Source organism: Nyctibius grandis, chromosome 11 (assembly GCF_013368605.1).
Source record: "Nyctibius grandis isolate bNycGra1 chromosome 11, bNycGra1.pri, whole genome shotgun sequence".
NCBI lineage: Eukaryota > Metazoa > Chordata > Aves > Nyctibiiformes > Nyctibiidae > Nyctibius > Nyctibius grandis.
Window position 1 is genome coordinate 1,577,285 of NC_090668.1, and position 20,895 is coordinate 1,598,179.

General features: G+C 46.0%; 1 protein-coding gene across 1 annotated transcript; it reads right to left on the bottom strand.

Moving 5' to 3' along the window:
- Nucleotides 1-15,513: 15,513 nt before the first annotated feature.
- Nucleotides 15,514-17,100, bottom strand: HOXC12 (homeobox C12). Its single transcript, XM_068410859.1, has 2 exons — nucleotides 16,536-17,100; nucleotides 15,514-15,752 (listed from the first exon to the last, which is right to left on the bottom strand). Exons 1-2 carry the CDS (start codon nucleotides 17,098-17,100, stop codon nucleotides 15,514-15,516), a joined length of 804 nt encoding a protein of 267 aa, XP_068266960.1.
- Nucleotides 17,101-20,895: the final 3,795 nt, after the last annotated feature.

Consider the following 20,895-nt stretch of genomic DNA (forward strand, 5'->3'; position numbering starts at 1 on the left):
AAACTATAGTGCTTATCAGGCGGTGTGCCCGGATTTTTATGTATTTATTAGGAAATCTTGAAGGGAAACATGGCGGCTTCCCATGCTAAAATTGTGTGCTCTTCCTCACTTTGAGCCTTCCTCATCCCCCTAATGCAACAACGCGCTCCTGCTCATTTATTCTCATTAATTTCTGGATTTTCCCCCTCCCCGTTCTCTAGCTTTGTGTTTTCCATTTAAAGAGCCGTTCTCATAAAACCCTTTTTATAAGGGATCGGGGCGGGTGAGTCTCTCTGAATGCGTGTGTGTGGAGACAGAGGTATATACACATAGAAATATATCTGTAATTCCAAAATGAGCGGTGTTTTCCTCTCTAATGCACCGCTTGGCTGATGTGTGTATATATATATGTGTGTATATATATATAGGGGCAAGAACTCTGGCTGCAGAGATGGATTTCTTCAGCTTTGTAATCTGCCCTATTTTATGACTTGGACGTCGTTTTGGGCAAAACTTTTAATTAAAGTGTCAGCGATCTTTTAACTTGGCTTTTTATGGACCAATATTAATACTAACTACAAACTAATAATGTTAAGCTATTGTTTATGAGTGTAATTATTTTTTTCCCCAATTCCCTCCTGTTTGCAACCTGCGTGGAGGATCTTCTCCCTCCGATTAAAAGGGGAAAGGCTCTAAAATATACAATTTTTGTTATATTTATTCCAATCTAGATTACATGGGAAGGCTGTAGGCGTGAAGCTTTGCATCCAGGGGAGGAATTAGAGCGTCTTGTTGGAAAAAACAATATCCGAGCAGCTTCTTAACCCCAAAACAAAGCACATACACCCTCTAAAAAAGCCCTAACACAACAGCAAACAGCAAAAATCCGTGTGGCATAAAACTCGCCGTCTCTCTTCTAGGTGCGCGAATAATTTATTGCTCTTCGTAGGTAAATACATCTAAACCAAGTCCTGGCGTCGTTTTGGGGTTTTAAACCCAGCTTAAAGGATAGGATTTGCCTTGCTTCCTGCAAGGAAGCAGAGAAGAGGCAGCTGTGGAGTCACAGCACTTGAATTTGACCACCAAAGTGACCACCATAAAACGGAATGAGGGCTGGCGGCTCGCATTCCTTTTGGTTGCCCTTAAAAAAAAAAAAAAAAAAAAAAAAAAGACAAATAACTTTAAGGCATAGCCTTAAAGCAGCCAGAGCATTTCCATCCCTTCATTTTTTAAAAGCTGCTTCATTTCCTAGCGAATGGGAAAGGTGAGAGTGTGGAGGGGAAAAATAAAGAAAAGCTGTACTTGTGCTCTTTAAAGGGAAAAAAAAAATACCTAGGGGAACTTGAGATGCGGGGAGGAAAGGTCTGATTTTCCGATTTTGATATCACTGTGTGTATAAGATGAAACTGCCCCGTCTAGAAGATTTTTTTTTCCTCTTTATTTAGTTATTTCTCAGCCAGAGGGAAGGAAAAGGAGGCGGCAGCCCCGAGCTCGTCGTTCCTTGTGCCTCTTCTGCAATTATACAGATAAATACCCAGCTTTATCCTGGCACCTCAGCCGGATGCTTCTCTCTACCCAAATTGCCCCAACAGAAAAAGCAAAGTGCAAGGAAAAAAAAATTTCAACCCACCCCCCAAGCGACCACCCCCACCCCGCTCCGGAGTCCGCCCTCATTTGCCTGATATAATGCAAACACTTAACACATTTAACAGCGTTTTCAGCAGGCAAAGAGGCTCAAGGCTTGCGAGATGTGTTTTGCGTTACTAACATGAATTTTAAGGGGATGTTAGAGGCGTTTCGTGACCAAAAAACATTGTAGCACTTGTACCAAAATCAAAAACTTGGAGTTGTGAAAGTTGGCTTAGCTGATCTGTGTAAACATCTGAAGTTATATTTTGATTTAGGTTAATCCTGTACTTGAACTCTTCTCAATAAATCATTCCTCTTTTTTTTTTTCTCCCATTGGGGAGAGAAGATATTATTTTTTTTTTCCTTCCTCCCCAAAGCTGGAGTTATCGGAACGCAATGTAAATTCATTAGCGACCTCCCAACTTCGGTCAAAAACTTTTTTTGTAAGTATTGCCATAAAGAAGTCTTTGTCCGAGCCAGTACAGTACGGAAAGTACTGACTGGGGCGGGGGAGAAAAAGGGGAGGGGAAAAAAAAAAAGAAACGAAAAAAAAATAGAAGATAATAGATTTTTTACCAACCTGGCTTACTCATTGCTACTTACTGTGCTCTCAAGATATCTGACGCATTATTTAGACCCTGAATCTTTCCCTATTTCAGACAGTTGATCAGAGTTTGCTTTGCCTCCTGCTTTTGGGGAAAAAATAAAGGAGTTTTTCCAACCTGCGTCGCTAACCTGTGCTCACTCGGGGCTGCAAATGCATCGTGAGTGGGTGCAAAAAAAGCACTTCTTTCGCAGATGCATCTCCCGGCAGCTGCAGAGATGTGCTTTGCTTTTGCTAAATAGGCTCCAACTTCTGATGTCTAATGACTTTGGCCTATCAGATGTTCTCAAAGTGATTTTTCCCTCCCTTCCACGACGGTACTACAATTACTTCCTCAGATGGACTTCCAAAAAAAAAAAAAAAACCAACCACCCCAAGAGAAAGAGAGGAAACTCAGGCCAGTAAACAGATTATAGACACCGCGTATGTGTACAGGAAATCTGAAGGGAGAGACAATAGCTACAAGTGGGAAGCGCTTGGAAAATATTATAGTCCCCAAATGGCAAAGATAAATTCAATTGGATGGATGCCAGGCTGCGAAAGAAAACAGTATAAGCTGTGAACAATTCAAAGAGGGGGGAAAAAAAAGAAAAGGACTTAGATCTCTCTAGACCTGAGCTGCAAGTTCAAAATCATGTGGACTTAATCAAGATAAAAGCAGACGGAACTATGCTTCCCAACCGCAGGCAAGGCTGGGACTGGCTGGGATAAAAATGTGCGGCCCGTGGCGGATTCACATCGAAGTGATGCCGAAGAGGCGTTAAGAAGAGTTGGGCTTAATAATAACCGATATAACCAACACTTTGTCAATGGCCCTTCCCACTTATTTTCATTTTCTCATCAGCCAAGGGTCCTATTTCCCCACCAGCAGAGCTGAGGCCGGGGGAATATCAGTGCCTGTGTGTTTCCAGCTATTTATTTACTTTCTTTTCCTCTGCACAGCTCGGTTGCAGGGAGCTGCTGAAGCATGTGAAAAAGCGAGGTTTGAGGAATTCAAATCCAACTTCACAGCGTGCTAAACTCACTCCTAGAGCCGCTGCGAAATTCACCCGAGAGGAGACAGGAAACCCAGAGAAGCTCGTTAAGCAACACCTATTTCTATTCCACAGCCTCCCTTTCTTCCCCCCCCTTCCAAACCTCTAAAAATACTTATTTAAACACAAAGGAAGACATATAAAACACACCCAAACCTTTCAAAAAAAAATTTTCCTTTATTCGCCAGACTTTCCCTCTTGATAACTTCAGCAGCGCCACTAAAATGTGCAAAATTCTGTAAAAAGTCGGAAATTGTGGCAGGGAAAATATGTTTTCTGTTGGGTAACCCATTTATTAGCAAAGCAGCCCCGAAATGCCATGTTCAGAATAGAAGGTGGGCTGCTAATTCTCCCCAGCCTTATTAAAACACACACACGTTTACATGCGTGGTATTTAATCCTTAAATACTCAGGAAATCATTTCCACTTTAATACTTTGGCTCCAGCATCCCCCTTTTTAAGTGTTTTTTTAATATTTTTTCCCCGCAACAGCTAACACCTAGATGGATTTCCCTCAGATAACCATCGCTCAAAGGCGAATCTCAACAGTTGATGGGGATAAACTTCAATACTTCGCAATCGAGGGCGCGACGGCGCTGGGCTCGCTCTTCCATCCCGGCATTAATCAGAATAAAATGCAAGAAAACCCTTCAGCTGCTTCACGGGGTGCCATTTTCCAAACGTATAAGCAGCTTTTAAAAGATAAATAGTGCCGGCGGAGGGGTGGGAGGTAGAAAATGCCTGTGTCCCCCCCTCTCCATCTACCTATGGAGCTGATGTATGTACCTGCCTTTCCCTATGCACTCATTCATTCGCCTCTAAAATATATCCCGCCACGCAAAAGCGCATCCGTCTCTTATTTTCAGTTGGAGAAGCAGAGGGATCAGGGCACAAAAATCTCTTTTCAAGAAGTTGCTTTACTCTCTGCCCTCTGCGAGAAGCGCAGCTCCTTTAGTCCCCTGCAGAACACAAAAAAAAAAAGAGATATTTGCAACTTTTTCTTCATCAGGGATGAGGGTTGAGTACTTTGTTGGTGCCATATTCAGTTAAAATGAATATATATATAAATTAATTTAGCCGGAGTTGGCCTTTAATAAGGTCCTGGCTTTAAAATACGTCGTGTATTGAGAGCAGATAAATTATGAATTAAAAATTGGTCCAATAATAGGACTCTTGTCTAATCCCTCCTTCTGGTCCCTCCCGAATATTTTCTTTCTCTTTCTTTCTTTCTTTCTTTTCTTTTCTTTTCTTTTCTCTCTCTCTTTCTCTCTCTCTTTCTCTCTTTCTTTCTCTCTTTCTTTTCTTTCTTTCTTTCTTTCTTTCTTTCTTTCTTTCCATATTTAATAGAAATTTGTGACTCTACAGCACGGGCAACTCTGCAGAAATATTAAGTTATTCGCTCTCACACAAGAACTACGTAGAGATCTTTATTCATTGCTATATTACACCCACGTATGCATTCTGATTGAATATTTCTATGGATTTCTATTCCGTAAATAACTATTTAATTATCTCTTCACATTAAATGAAAGCTAGTACATGCAAAATTGGCTTCTCCATTACACTAATCTCCTCCCATCCCTTCCAGCTTTGGATACTCAACGCAGCATTTCTTTTACCCTTTCAGTAGACTCTAAGGCAGAGGCGGAAAACCAGGGGGGAATATTTAGTGCTATTTTTCTCACGGCAGTGGAAAATAAAGAAAAGTTGAGCCTTTTTTTTCCTCCTCTCGGTGTTTTTGGGGGCTGCGGGGAGCTGGGCCGTCGGTGGAAGCCGGGCTGCAGCACCAAGCGATGCTCGGTCCCCTCGCAGGGTTACGGGGCTTTTCAGACGGTCTATGGAGCCCTCTCCGTTACCGGGGGGGGACACCCCATCGCCCCCCACCAAAGATCTGCCTGTTAGAAGAGAAAGAAAGAGCAGAAACCCCCCAAACCCGGGGAATATCCACATTTTGGTGGCTGTCGTCCCCGCTCCGGGCTCGGCTCGGGCAGAGGCAGCCCCAGGCGCTCGCAGGGGAGGTGGGAGAGGGGCGGGGGGATTTGGGGTCCGGGGTGGGGGAGAGATGGGGTGCAAAGACACAAACCCAGACGTGGCGAAAGTCCCCTCCCGGCCAAGCCTTTTCCACTTTCTGCCGCTTTCCCATGGCCCAAGCGCGATGGGTTTGGGTGATTTTGCCGTTTCGGGTGCGTTGGCTTGGCTTCTCCCCTGTTTATTTTGGTTTTTAGGCCCCCCACCCCTCCCCATTTTTTTTTTTCCTGGAATGCAAAGGTTCAGGGGGAAATCAGCTCCGGGCGGAGTGAGGAGAAAGGGAGGCAGGGGAAGGACAGCACGGCTTATTGCAAGGCAAGAGGTAAAGGGAAGCAGGGTTTTATCCACCCCGGCTTACACCCGACCCCCCCCTTTTCGCCCCTTTCCCTGGGTTATTGCTTATTTATTATTAACCCCCTTTTCCCCCGGGCCAGCCCCTGCTCAGGCCCTTGCCAAGAGTCAAATATGAGCAGAAACCAGCTTTGCCCACGCATTAAAATCCACGTTATTTTAGTTCATTTATCCCCATCTCCGAGCACAGCCAGCAGACGAGCTTGGCTCAACCCCAAATATCTCCTACACCCACCTATCCCCCCCTCCCGCTTTTTATTTAATGATTACCCTTCTATACCCAATGTTCCCCCTCTTTGAGACAAAAAATTCTGCCTCTCTCCCTCCCTCCACCCCCTTTTTTTTTCTTTCTTTCTGCCTCTCTCCTTACCGAGCGAACTTCATTGTTTTCTGGAGGAAATGGTAATGTTCAGACATTAAACCTTAATTGGGCTTTTCTTTATGATGTTTAATTTCCTCCACGGCAGACGGGTTTGCATCTTGCTGGGAAAAGAGGAGAAAAAAAAACGAAGAAAAAAAAAAAGGAGAAGGGGGGAAAGACCTTGTTTGAAGTCTGCAGTCCAGCTTGGGAGGGGGAGAAAGGATGGAAAAAATCAGGATTTGGAGAAAAAGGCTCCATAAAACCGACCCTCCCTTTGCGATTTCAGCACTTGGCTCATCTCCCTGCCCCTCATCGGGTGGAGGAGGGGGGGAAAAAGGGGTTTAACAAAAATAAAGATTGCGGCATTGAGCGGGCAGGTCGCCGGCAATGGCATTGCCCGCGGGGCTGCGGCGGAGCAGCGCGGACGGGCCGCGGAAGGGAGGCTGGAGGCTTAACTTGACCTTCACTTTGCGAGGGCGGCCCCCGCCCACCCAGACGGGCAGCCCAGACGGCTCCTCCCGCAGGCAGAGCAGGCAGGGCAGCGCGGACAGCCCTCCGCAGCCGCGCAAAGCAGGGGAAAAAATAAAATAAAATAAAATAGGGGACGGATGGGGTGTTTGAGGGTGAGCGTGAGGCATCTCCTGCCCAGAAGACCCCCAAAAATCAAAATTTCCCAAATTTATCTGCAATCTTGGCGGGAGAGGGGGGGTGAAGACAAGTTTCATCCGCTGCCTGAAAAAAAAAAAAATCTCCATTATAGCCAAGCAGACCCTTTCGTCTCCCTCTGACCACCCCGAGAAATCCCCTTTCACCCCACCGCATCCCCACGACCCCTCCCTCGTCCTCTAAAGAGGCACCAAAAAATCTCGCAGCACGTTTTTTATCTGACCACCCCATTTTTTCCCCCGAAATCCACCCCAAAATCCCTTTTCCCCCATAAAATAAGGACAATGCGGGACCGCAGCAGCCAGCGCGGCTCCTCTTTGCAAATAGGAATTTTCTTTAGCCCCATTTAGGAAAGAAAAAAAAAAAATTAAATAAAAACCTCTCCACCGCAGAGCGATATCATTGGGTTAGGAGGATTTTTTTTCAAGTTTGAGGAGAGGTTCCTCGGACTCTGATTATTATCTTTTGGGTGAAAAAAGAGTAAAAATGAAGTGCTTGTGCAGATGTGTAACTTTGTCGGGGTTCATCCGCCTTTGTGTGTGTCTGGGACGGGGGGGAGACAGATGCTTTATTTCACAGACTCTCTATAAAGAGATAATTATATATCTAGTTATCCACCGGAGCAATAAATACTCTTCATCCACAATTACAGATGAAGATGGTTGGTTTAAATACCCATAAAGTCAGTGTTGGGGCTCTGGCTGGCAGTTGGAAATTAGGGTTATTTGGGGGGGGAGAGAAATGAGGTGTAAAGAACCACGACGGTGGAAAATCCAGAGGAATATGGTCCCAGCAGCCCCCCAAAACTGAGCACGACTGGCTAAAACCCCCAAAATATTACGGGGTGCCCGTGGGTGCGATGAGTTGGCCGGTCTTTGGCTGGGCGGGGGTGAGCTGGGTGAGCTGTGCTGTACTCATACCTTGCTCCACGGTTACACACCGGAGCTCTGCATGAGTATTTCCGCTCCCCGGGGTGTTCACATACACCCTCAAAGCATTTGCTCTCGCAGATCCTCACAAAACCCCACGGGATTAATTTTTCAGCGAAGAAAAAATCCCTGGTCATCCATTAAAATACAACATTTTATATAATTTCTACCTTAAAATATTTTACTTTGAGGTATGTATGGCCTTTTTTTCCTCCCTTTTCCTTTTTCCCCCTCATTTTACTGGACCTGAAGCCAGCCCGACATGCCTCATTGCTACCTTGGGTGTCCCACTGTACTTTTCCATACCTAATTTTTTAAATGCTTTCTCTTTTAGCAGCGTCTCGTCTCACCTCATAATAGTTTACTGGTTAATCATAAAAATAAAATGAATTTCCACACTCTTTGTAATTATAGACACTTCTCCACCCGCCGTCTAGGTTTGGGAGGCACAGGAGTGTACTGGCTGCAAAAATGAATATTAATACGCTTTCCCTTTGAAATAAATTAATTTTGGCAAATGTTTTTATAATGAGATATCCTGATGGTTTATGTGTTCTCTGTGGCAGTGTTTGGCTAACCCAAGCCTAAAATTAAAGCACAAACTCTCTTTAAAAATCACAGGTAGATTTTTAACGCGGATTTGAGGCACATGCTCTCATATTCCAGCTAGACAAAAACACGGGTTAAATGGGATTTATTCTGACTGGGGGAGATATAAGATTTCTGCGTTTTTTTCTACTACCACAAAAGCACGGGGAAAAAAATATTAACTTTCTGCACCGACAAAAGCAGGCAAAATATTTTACTGTCAAAAATAGTCATTTTTTTGATCTGAACTAGGGAGAAGGGAGAGGAGCTCCCCTTAAGCTGCAGAGAAGGATAGTTAATACGAGATTTATTGGGGGGCGAGGGGCGCGTATCTTTATTTCCTATTTGAGCAACATGAAAATAAAGTCCCTTAATGAAGTCTGACTCTAAAAAGGAAAAAAAAAAAAAAAGGAGTTTGAGAGTCAACAAGACGCAGCCATTAGAAAATCCGCACAATTTAGCCGCAGTAAGGAGTACAAGCCGACTGATCTTTTTATCTTTCTTATCCTTTTCATCTTTATTATCACTCTTGTTAACAACACCAATGAGACTGGATACATATATCTCCTTTAAATGCAGTCATCCATGGAGCCATTGTAGTTGCTAGCTACAGATATATTAATTAATTTATTCTCTCAACAGTAAAATATTGCTGTGTCTACTTGCTACCTACCAAGCAATAAAAAAAGAGGCTTTTTTTTTTTTTTCCCCCTCTGCACTTCATTAGGCTTTACCTCTAAGTTTCCATTTGAAATGATTTGCTTAAAACTAATTACTTGCAACGTACTTCATTTTCCTCTCGCAGGGTCTGGAAGGTTTCAAAGTGGGGTGGGTGGCCATATGCTGATAAATGCTGCTAATTATTCCCACTCTGTGTTTATTTTATATTTATGAACCCCCACTCGGACCCAAACCAAGGCATTCTTTGGCAATAACGCATTGGCGTATTAATGATAAGGGGGGGGCACGGGCCTGAAAACAACCCCTAGAATAGCACGGGGGAGGAAAGCAAACAGTTAATATATCAGGGAATTAGCCAAGGGACGGAGCCTGAGCCACACACAGACCGGGAGAAGGAAATCCAGTCATTCTTCTCACTTTAATGGGAATTATTATATGTATTGTTAATTGCTGTAATGCTTTAAGCTGCGGCCCTATAAAATGCAGCTGCACGGGGGTGCTTTGCTTTTGTCTAGTTTGGGGGGACTTTGAGGGGGGGAGTTTGAGGTGTGAATGCCAAATATTTCCACGCATGGACACGGGCGTCTCTAAGATGTTGGACTGAAGCCCAAATTATTCTTTTCCCTCGCGTGTTATTCCCACGTCGCCCGTGTGTAACACCGCCAGCACCTCCCGACGCACCCCCTGGGCAATGGCCAGCAATCCAAGGTGCCCCCCACCCTCCAACACCCCCCCACCCCATGCCACCCACCCTCCTGTCACCTCGCTCCTCGTGCAGCTCCTTTTCGGCCACGTCCGAAGGGCACACAAAGCCCACGCGCACCCGGGGACACCTATATGCACCCACAGCCTATAGCACCCCATGCTCTATAGGCTACGCCTTTACTCTTTATTTTGGGGGGCCTATAGGAGAAAAAAAAAAGAGGTTCCAGGTCCCTCCCCTCCAGGCAAAAGCACCGACCTGGGTGTCAGCAGCGTGACCGGGTTGATTTTCTCCTGCACTTTTAATTCTTCCTATTTTTCCTTCTGCTAAAGCACCTCTAGGGCCGCCGGGATCTGGGTGTAAAAATCCCCGATTTGGCTCAGGAAAAGGGAGTTGTGAGAAAATGAGGAGTGGGAGAATATAATTTTGGCTTTCTGCCTTGAATTTTCGGTGTTGCTCGCGGGCTGCCTGATTAAACTTGGCTTAAAGCGGTTCTTAATGGCTTTGAAACGAGCTCAGCGCTAAGTCGGGTCGGGTTTGGCAGAGGGAGTTCAAAGAAATCAGCCATTTCTTCAGCACAAAGGTGTCACGAACATCTCTTCTGGCTCAGAAATAAAATATCCTTCTTGTATTCCTGCTTTGCACATTATATTTCCCATATTAAGTACGCGCTGAAAGTACCGAAACAGGAATAAATCCCTAAAATTAACCCGCACGCATTAATATTTTCTACGATTTTTGCAGTAGCTGTGAAATAGCACCTCGGTCTTTGTCATTAACGGTAGAAATATTCCTCGCAATTAAAGAGAGGAAGGTTTTCTCCCCTCGCTAACGAATTGATTTTAAAGCCGGAGCGATGAAATACACTGCTGAATAAAAGAAACCAGCCCAGAAATAATACCGATTTTATGGCGAAGCAACAATTTGTTCTACCCGCTCGCTGGTAATAAATAAGTTTTATCTTTTTTTCGCGAGTGTTTGAATGTCTTTGAAACCCAACTATTCCTGTTCAAGGTGAACTGACTTACGATATATACAATTTATGTCACCTATAGCACTCAGACCTGTTAGGCATAATTCCTCCTCTTGCCCATTTTCCTGCCAGATTGGCGCAGGGATGGAAATTTTTTTTATTTCCTTGGAAGAAGGAAATAAAAGTGGATAAAAGTCTAACTTGAGTTTGCTTGTACAATATGTGTGTACATATATTCTCCTAGAGAAGGTGAAACAGAGGGAAAGTGTGCGGACCCATGTTAAAAAAACAGTCAAAAAAGTAACTATGACAGGAAAAAAACGTGACTTTTCACTCTGTAGGAACTCCAAGCCCTGCAGATTTCCCCAACTGCTGCTTCTTCATATCCCCATACTTAAATGTCTCTGGAGGGGAGGTTGGAGATTGGAGGTGGGGCCCATTCCTATAGAAATATTTATTTTCCTCCTCTCCTGTCCAAATCAAGCAGCTCCTGGAAAAAAAAAAAAAAGATGAAACTGCTCAGGACTGGATGAATCCTCTTATAATTTTGGAAGATCCCAAGTGTACCCACCCTGTCTTGGGGAATCCTCTCTGAGGAAGCGGGGGAAATGAATGAATTTATCTTAATCCTGTGTTTTTCACAGAAAAACTCATCTTAACTCCATCCGGCTGAGGCTCAAGTCGGTGGCTCCCAGTGTACCCAGACTGGAGGGTGGGCTGAGCTGGGGGTTACTGGGCTTGGGGCTGGATACGACCAGGACTGGGGGAAGGAGCAGTTAATTCGCCGTAGACCACACCGTGTTTTCCTTTGGCAGTTCTTTAATAAAAATCCCTTATCGATCTTCTAAAAGCTTTTTTTTTTTCCCCCTGCCTCTGAGAAGTGTATGGCATCTCCCCAGAAAGGAAAGAGCAGAGAATCCATTATATATAAATACTCGCTTGGAGAGAGATCGAGGAAATCATAATCTAATTTATTTAAATTGGCCTGACGGGGTTGGGTTTTTTTTCGCTTGTTAAATGAATTTGCTGCGAATTTACGTCGAAGAAACACAATAACGCTGATCCTAATAACCATAACCATAACAATAAGCATCAACATGCCCGAATCTAAATCCAGTCTAATGTATTTCCAATTTAAGAGACGAGCTTTCACGTCTTGTTCCTATCTTAAAGTCAGACCCAAGATTTCTTTGACGTCCCTCTGGTATCTATAAGGAAACCCACCCGTATAGCGTTTCCCATATGTACCCAGGGACCGTGGGAGCCCCTTGGGCAGGGAGCTGCTTCCAGAAGAGGTGTCCCCCCCTCCTCCACCAGAGACAAAAGAATCCCAATTAGCCCATATTCCAGCTTCTTTACCAAAAAAAATAACGTCTCGATTGAGTTTTGCTTCCAATTAATGCGATGTGCACAAGTATAACTCTCATTAAACCAGCAATTTGGAGATTAACTTATGCTTCTTGTTTCCCCAGGATTTTTCTAATTATATTTAGAGCGACGCAGCAAGCGATATTTCTCTCCTTTTACAACGCATTTTACACATTCATTTAATTACTTTTTTAATTTTTTTTTTACCCAAAGATGATCTACAAGCCACAGAAGGCAAGGCTGGCCAATATATTTATTTGTTACTCTTTTATTAACCTTGCAAGTTAATATTAATTTCAAATCGTAAACAGTAAATCACCAAGCAGATGTTTGGGCAATTTTATTTATTATCAAGAAATCACATAATAATACATTTTTTTAATTATTATTATTGTGAAGCAACTTTTTACATGACTATATAAAGCCAGAACGTGCTATGACAGACATTTGCATAGACCCTACATAGAATAGCTCGAGGTAAGAAACATTACATAGGAACTATAGTGCGAAGGATGCGTATTAACAACCGCGGGGACCTAGACTAGGGGATACAAGCAGAAAAAACGATACCACGTACACGGAGAACAAACACAGAACAAACAGAAATCCCACCAAGCCGCCTTTTTAAAGCAATCTGGAAGAGAATATTGCATATATTTTCATTTTCTTCGGCATTTTCTCTAGGGGTTGCTGCTGGTGTCTTGGCCTTTGTGTTGGGGAGGACGGTGGGTTTTTCTTTTTTTTGTTGATTTTTTTTTTTTTCGGGGGATCCAAGTACCCCTTGGTGGGTGAAGAATAACGAAACGGATTGATTTGGTTTTGGGGATGGTGGGATTGAAATCCAACACAACATTTCTGACATCTCACCGGAACTCACCCTCATTTCTCCCTTCTTCGAACCCCAACCTCCAGCCCCGTCGCTACCTCCTCGCAGAGGGGGCTCTTGGGACTCAGCTCAGCGAAACCTGGGTGGATTTGGTCCTTTCCCCCCCCCCTCCCGGAATTACAACCCCCTTGGTCCCCACGACACTGCACGGCCCGAAGTCACCCTCTGCAGAGGCAGACAACAGCGACAAGGTGCTCTGAAAGCACCCAAAGCGACAACCACCCCCCTAAATCTCCCTCCACAACCACTCCCTAAATTCTCCTCCCACAACCACCCCCCAAAATCTCCCCCCACAACCAATCCCCCCCCAAAACCTCCCCAAGACATTACATTCCTCCACATCTCCTTCCTCTTTTAATTGCACGTGGTTGAGCTGGAGCATCTAGAGATATATCTATATATAAGTGTGTTTTAACACATCCTAGGCGGTATTGCACAGCATCGCGACAGGCGATACCCTCTGCGGCTGCTCTTTTGTGCGGGGTGAGGAGGCAAAAGGGGACCCTCGCCCAGAAGCCAGGATTGAAAGAGGAGATGGGGGCTCTTCCTTTGCAAAAACCAGTGGAAGGAAATAAAGCTGTGACATTTCCCGAGTTGGGAATTAAAAAAAAAATGGGGAAAAATAAGGAGAAGCAGCCGGGGAAGGGATGGGGATGAAGGGAGGAGGGTCTGCTGGATGCTCCTGCAGAAATAAAGCTGAAGGAAAAGGCTCCTTTCAACCCAGGGAAGGATTTATTTTGTTTTAAGGAGTCGGCTCCATCCTTTGCAGCTCGTAAATAAAAGCATTCCTCGGCGCTGCTGGTCATGACCATGAACGCGGGGAAGCGGGAGCACGTGGTGAGCATCCAGACTTCCCAGAAAACGCTGCTTTGCCATAAAATTAATCCCCCCTCCGATATAAAACGAATGGAGCAAAGCGCGGCGCGGCAAAGCACCGGGCTGCAGCACTGCCGCCCGCCTCTCCCCCTTCAGCCTGAATCAAAAATTCCTATTTTTTTTTCCTTTTTATCCTGAATTACATTTTTCCATGTAGGCAAAGCTTCCCAGGGCCCTAAACCTGCTGCTCCCCCCGTCCTACCCCCCGCCCCTCGCTTCCCCCGACCTAAAAGTGCCTTGAACGCAGACCTGACAGGGAATCACCGAAATTGCTGTTTTTCTCCAGGAAATGCGAGCACATGTACAAAAGAAAACGCGTCGCATCCTACCAGGCCCCTCTCTATTGCCCTGAAAGGGAAAAAGCCAGGCAGGGTTTTAGGGAGCCGAAAAATACCCTCCCTGTTCCCCAAAACCCGAAATATCTTCTCAAAGCTGGGGCTGTCTCTAGTTCGGGAGGTAAAGCAAGCATCGCCCTTGCGAGAAACCTGCGGTTTTTTAACCCGATGGGCAGCTGGGGAAGGGAGACATAGCTGAAATGTATTTCCTTCTAAAAACCCAAAATCTCCTTTTTTTAAATTGAGAAATTAGCACCCAGGCGACAAAGCGCATCGTCCGAGTTATCCCAGGGAGGGAGAGATGCGACTCAGACTCCTACAGGCTGTTATCACCGGAGGGTACGAAAAAAAAAGAAGGATTTTTTCCATCTATTTTCCTAACTTGTCATCAATAAACACAGCAAAACAGCATACATCCTCCGTCGGCAGAGCTGTTGCGAAGAAATACATTTTTTTTAAAAAAAAAAAGAAGGATATAATTTGGGGCTAGCGCAGAGAAACGCTGTGAATAGAGAGAGGAAAAAAAATCTCCAAAGGGCTCAGTTTACGTGGACGGAAATTCAGATTTTTTTTTCCTGGGAGGGTTTTCTGGCAGCCAGGGGGGATGAATTTTCCTTCTCCTTGTGACAGTTTGGCGTTGAGGACAACACCACTGCCTACATCAAAGCCTCATATCTACAGGGACATAGTGTGATACACATACCTCATATATTATATAGATATATACCATATACACCGGATATATACACAGTCTTTGTCTCTCGCCTCTTCCTAGGGATCCTGATGAAGCCTAGAGATACTGATTAGCCGCAAACCTTCAATTTAGACTGAAAAAACCCACATCTTGGGTCACACCGTGCACTGAAATAAAGCATCTTCCCTAAGGATGCGGGGCCGGTCCTTTAAGACAACGTTCCCCATCCTCTCCGCTATTTTTTTTCCCCCCTATTCCTTTATTTTTGCTGTTTTTTTCCCTCCCGCTTTCCCACTGAGCACCAAACCAGCCCTAAACCCTGCGTCCCAGCCCAGGAAAAGGTCCAGGATCCACCCTCAGCACCCTCGACCCCGGTCTCGCCGCCAACCGAAGCCGGGCGGGGGCGGGGGAGGAAGCGGGACCGGCGGCCCCCGACGGTCCCGACGGTGCCCGGCGCTGCACGGAAACCCTACCTGTGCTGCTGGCAAAGGCAAAGCGGCTAAAGTCGCACTCCAAACCTCCCCTTCAGCCCGCCGAGCATCTCTGGAAGCCGTCTGTAACCCCGCCGTCCGGGCAGAGAAGATGCATTATTATTATTATTATTATTTTCTCGCTGTCGGGTTTCATATTTTAAGGGAAACTGGTTATTTATTAATATTATTTCTTTATTCATTGTAAGGAAGGGTGGGGGGGATTAAGAGTGATCAGGTGAAGTCCCGGGAGCTCGGGTGAACACTAGAGAGTCTATGTGGGGGGTTTTTGCTGTTTTTCTTTTTCTTTTTTTCTTTTTTTTTTTTTTTAATACCCGACACGGACGCTTTGAAAACTTTAAAAGAAAGAAAGAGCTTGCTCTCTCAGGAGGAGTCTTTTCTTTTTCATACGGCGGTTCTGGAACCAGATCTTCACCTGCTGATCGCTCAGGTTTAATCGGTCTGAGAGCTCCCTCCTTCTTTGGCGAGTAATGAATTCATTGACCAGAAACTCCCCTTCCAGCTCTGCCAGCTGCAGCTTGGAATAGGGTTTTCGTTTTTTCCGGGACCGTGTGTGCATCGGGTACCAAGGAGCACCTGGCAAAGGGGGAGCGAGAGTTGAGCACTTGGCAAGGAAAAAAAAACCCAAAAATTATTTAAAAATAATGAAGGGGCACCCCCAGCCCCCCTTTCTGCACCTCGCTGCTGTCCCCAGGGTCCCCCACTCTTCTGGCCGTGGGTGCTTAGGGATGTGCCCAGCTGTCTCCTAGGGCCACGGGTGATGTGTGGGGCGGGCACAGGAGGCAAAGGAAGGGAAAGGCAGGGAGCGTTATAACCGGGGCACGGAGCAAAGGACGGGCAGGGAGCGAGCGACAAGGCTGGGATCCCCCCGGGAGGGGCTTCACGGCCGCTCTGACCCCACTAACAGGGAGAAACCTCCACCCCGATGCCAACTTTGAAGGCTGTGGGTTTGGTTCTATTTTTTTAAGCATCCCCTCCCTTCTCCCCCGCTTCCCTCGGGCAGACACACCTCTGCGATGTCCCCAAAAAGCGCCTGGACCCTCCGCCAGCCCCCCGCGCCACTACCTTTCTCTGCATCTCTCTCTGTCTTCTTTTTTTTTTTTTTTTTTTTAATGGGATATTTACATGTTTATAGCCTTTTCTTTTAAAAGAAACACCGCCTAATAAAACATTAGGGATTTCGGTGCTACCCCTAGTGGTCTCAGCACACATAGACACGCCGCTTCCCATCGCTCCCCCCAGGAATTACACCCCGAAGAAGCCCCAAACTGGCAAGTTTTCAAGCAAACCCCCTCCCCAACATGACCAGATCCAGCCCCGAGACACCCACACCCCCTCTCCCCTTTTCCCAGGTCTTACCACCGGTGCCTAAAGTGCTGCCTTGGTTCAGGGGGGACACCAAACCCCCCGCTTCTCCGCTCGTGCCTTTATTCCCTTCATTGAGCAAAGAAGAGCTGGAGTCTGACTCCAAGGACTGGCAGGACGGAGGGTCGTGGGGTACCGCTTCGCTGCTCGGATAGTCATATTTGCTGAAATTGCCCCCCATGCCAGTGGGGAGGCTGGATTCGAGGGGTAGCAAAGCACTGTCCCTGCCCCTCTCCTCCCTTTTGAGCCCGCTGGTTTCGGTGCAGGTTTCCCGGTAATAACATTTGCTTTCCTCCACCCGGGCGAGATCGCAGGCTCGACCGAAGGAAGGGTTAATGGAGACGGGGCTGCTCAGGTAGGGTTGAGGGTACCCGTTGCAGGGTTCCGAGGATGCCCAGGGCAAGGAACAGACGTTATCCCGTCGGGGGTAGGAGAGGGAAGGCAAACCGGGCAGCTGCCCTCCGGAGGCACGGAAATTAGGGAAGTAGAAGGTGTCTCCCGTGTGGATGTTCACCAGAGGTCCCACAAAGCCGGGATTAAGGAGGTTGTGCTCGCCCATTTCCGCGGGCCTGACCGAAAGCTTCTACTTTATTGCTATCTGACATTAAACATAGTTAAACCGACGGCTCGGCCTCATTGGTCCGGGGGGGTCACGTGAGCCCCAAATTGCGCTGGGAGGGGGGGGGGCCCTCCCCTCCCCTGGCAGCCGAGACAAAACACAACAGCAAGTTCCGCCTTTTTACGCTTTTTCTCCCCCCTCCCCGGCCTTCTTCACCCCCCCCAATCATAAAAAATCATAAAAAATCCCATAAAGCATTTTATTAAAAAAAAAAAAGCAACAGCTCCCAGCGCTGGCTTGAGAACCGCGAAGCGCCCTAAAATGTCATATTTAGCATAAAATAATCGATAGGCGAGGGTTTTGCCCCAAAACCGCTGCGCGCCCCTCCCCCGGCAACACTTCGGGGCCCTCCACCATCTGCAAAAGCGAGGCTGGTTCTCATTAATTAGCTCCTTTATTAACTAAAACAGTTCGAATTTACAATATCTCCTCAATAAATTACTATTAGATATTGTGTCATATAAAGTTTACAGGCTTTTTAAGGAGACGAATGATGGTGCCCGCAACAGGCTCATATTTACGCGCGGTGGGATGGGAGAGTTCGAGGCTATTTGCGACCTTTTCTACTCTTTTTATTTCTTTTTTTTTAATATATTATTATTATTATTGTCATTTTCTTTTCCCCTCCTCTCGGACTCGGTGGCTTTGTCGTGGGCTGGGGAAACGCAGCCTCTTCCCAAGCTCTTGCCCCTCTCTCAAGAAGGGATGGAAGATTTTTTTTAACAACCCTCAATTGCTTTTATTAATGATCTGTGTCGAATAAAGCAGCCAGAAGAACACGACTCTATACAGCCTTCATTCACCCGGTATATATTCCATATGCACCAAGGCGCGCACACGTATAGAATAAGTGTTCAAATCTCAATTTTTTCTTTTTTTTTTTTGCTTCGTTTCTGGGAAAGAATAAAAATTATAGTCCTCCCCCCCATTTCTTTGGTCCCCACCCCTGGAAACAGAGGTACACACACACCCACACATACACACACACGGAGCTGGTTCCTCACCACCTTATAGCAATATATTCTGCCCTCGTATCACTACAGAGCTCTTCTTCCCTCCCACCCATCGTCTTCTCCTGGTCGTACTGAAAAGAGCTGCTGCAAAGGAATACAAGGGATGAGGGGGAAAAAAATCAATATTGGCTTGTTTCACCGCAAAATAAATACGTTGGGCAAATTAAAAATACTGGAGCAGGGTGCATCGTATGGAAACTCGGACACGCAAAGAGATTTGAGGGCGGTTTATGTCAGATTTTTTTTTTCTGGGTTGGTTTTTTCCTCTCTTTTTTTTTTTTTCCTTACTCCTCCCTCCTTTTTTTTTTTTTTTATATTTTTTAAAAAACCAAAATGCCCACCCCGTTTGCTGGATTTTTGCATGGCTTTGCATTCCTCCCTGCCTTAAGCAACTCCCAAGCGCTCCCCTTGCCAGGTTGACTCTGCAAAGTACCGTAAATATTCCTGTAGAGGTAAAACCGCTGCGCGGGGGCGGAGGCGCTCCGCGGAGGCTGAGCCGGGCGGGTGCAGCCGCACCTCCCTAACTGCTGCCTTTCCAGCCAGCAACCAACCTCCCTCACTGATATTTTATATATTTCTCAAGCAGAAAGGAATTGTTTCTTCGTCTAGCAAAGCGCTGGGGCTCCAGCTAACCCCTCTCCCAGCAAGAAAAATCAGGTGCCAATAAAATAACTCTTTTAGGTGCTTTTTCGTCTTCCATGGGCAGCTCCTGAAGGTGGAAAACCTATTTTCTCTGTTCCCCATCCCTCTTTCTCCCTGGCACATCTATGGATATGCTACATACATACCTTGCAAGAGATACGTGCATACCTTCCTACACGCTTTGCCTGCGAAGGAAGAAATACGACTACTAGAAATATTTTGCTAGAATGAAAGTTTAGCCCTTTTTTTTTTTTTCCCTTCCCCTAAAAACCTTGCCAAGGAATTTTTCTCCCTGCAGGTACAAGTGAAAAAGCTGCTTGCAATTTCTCCAAGAGTGTCTTCTCGCTGCAGATGAAGCGCTCGCAACGCTGGGCAAGCGTGGGGAGGAATAGTTTATATAAAAATGAGCACGTGATCCCCGGAGGTTGCCATCGGAATTGGCTTTGTTTGCTGTTTTTTTTAAAGCAAACCCTTCCTCTACCTTCCTCTTTTCTTTGCAAAATCCCCCATAGAAAGACGTGCCCGGGTGCTGCACGGCTTTGTTCTCCACTGGACCTTGGGAAAGTACATTTTTGCTTCCGAGGAGTCTCGGGGTATTTGGGGCTTTTCCTCTTTATTCAATTTGATTTTTGCTGAGTGCAAAAAAAAATAAATTAATAAAATTTCACTTTTACCTTCAAGGAAACATTTGGGGAGGGTGAGCTGCGGAGCAAGTGAACTACAAACTGCGTGCTGGAGGGATAGTGTCAGCATGGGCATCACAGCAAGGGAGAGGGAGAAAAACACTCACGGTTCCCTTATTTATTATTTTATTCCTTTTTTTTTTTTTTTTAAGAGCTGGGAAATGCCACAGCCGTGCTCAGAAATATATTAAGCGATGCACAGCGCGGAGTGTAACTCCCTGCTCTTGGGGGCCTTGAATAGGGCTCCCCAGCTCAGCGCTGCTCCAGCAGACAGCAGGTCCAAGGCAAGGGGAAAAAAAAAAAAAAAATCAATCCTAAGGACCCTTTAAGCAAAGCTGCTGCCTTTTCCCGGGGAATTTCTTCCCCATTAAAAATGCATTTCCCAGTTCGGGTTGAGCGCTTGGGCTTTTCTAATGCTCAGCTCAGGCTGAGCGGTGCTTAAAAACGAAAGCCTGAGCCGAGTCCTCCTGCTTGGGGCACTGGCACTGCGGGTTTAGGCAGCCTCCTCCGTGCACAACCCACCCCGAGCGCCGGCTCTCCAAAAATACACCCCGATTTCTGCCTCAGATTGCTTTGAGCAACCCTCCTTCTTTTTTTTTTTTCCCCCGCTGTGTTCCTCCCCCCAAAAAAGTTGCCCAGCGCAGCACAAAAATCTCTGAGCCTTTTCTCATTTGCAAGAATCCCAATTTTCAGGTAGAGAAAGACCCTTTCGACGCGGATATTTAATAATCCTAGGGGAGGATTTATTTTTTCCCACTTCCCCAAGTTACACAGGTAGCTTTTGGGAAATGCTGGTGGGAAGAAGCCGGGAGAAGCTCCCTGCCCATGGGAGCCGGGGAAAAAACAGCCGCTGGAAGAAAAAGAGGGAGAGAAAAAGGCGCTGGAAAAGCGAGATTGCAACGTCTCAGTTCAAGGTCACTGTCTAGTGTAGTAAATAGGATCGACATCTTATGCTAATGACTGTCTCGGATGAGCATCACTCACTGCACGGCGAGAACAACCACCCCAAGTTTTGGGTTGACTTTTCTGTGCTTTGCCCTTTTTCTCCTGTTTGGGGGATTTATCCCCCCTATCTCCCCTTCCTCCTCTTCCCTTTTTGCACCACCGCAACCCCTCTCGGCCAAAGCGTGAGAAATAAAATTTCCCCTTCCCCTCCTCCCGCATTTCATCTTCCCCCGGGGCTGAGCTCGGCTGGCGGCTCCCACTTGAACAGGCTCTTTCTCCCCCCACCCCTCCAGCCTTGTCTCTTCAAGAAATCAAAAATAAAATCAACAAAAATGGCCCCAGCAAAATATTTACGTTTCGGATGGGAAGGACTTAGCCCCACTTTCCGTTTTCTCCCAGAAAAGACCATGAAATTTAACCCCAAAATAATCTATATCTATTGCATCTTTCTG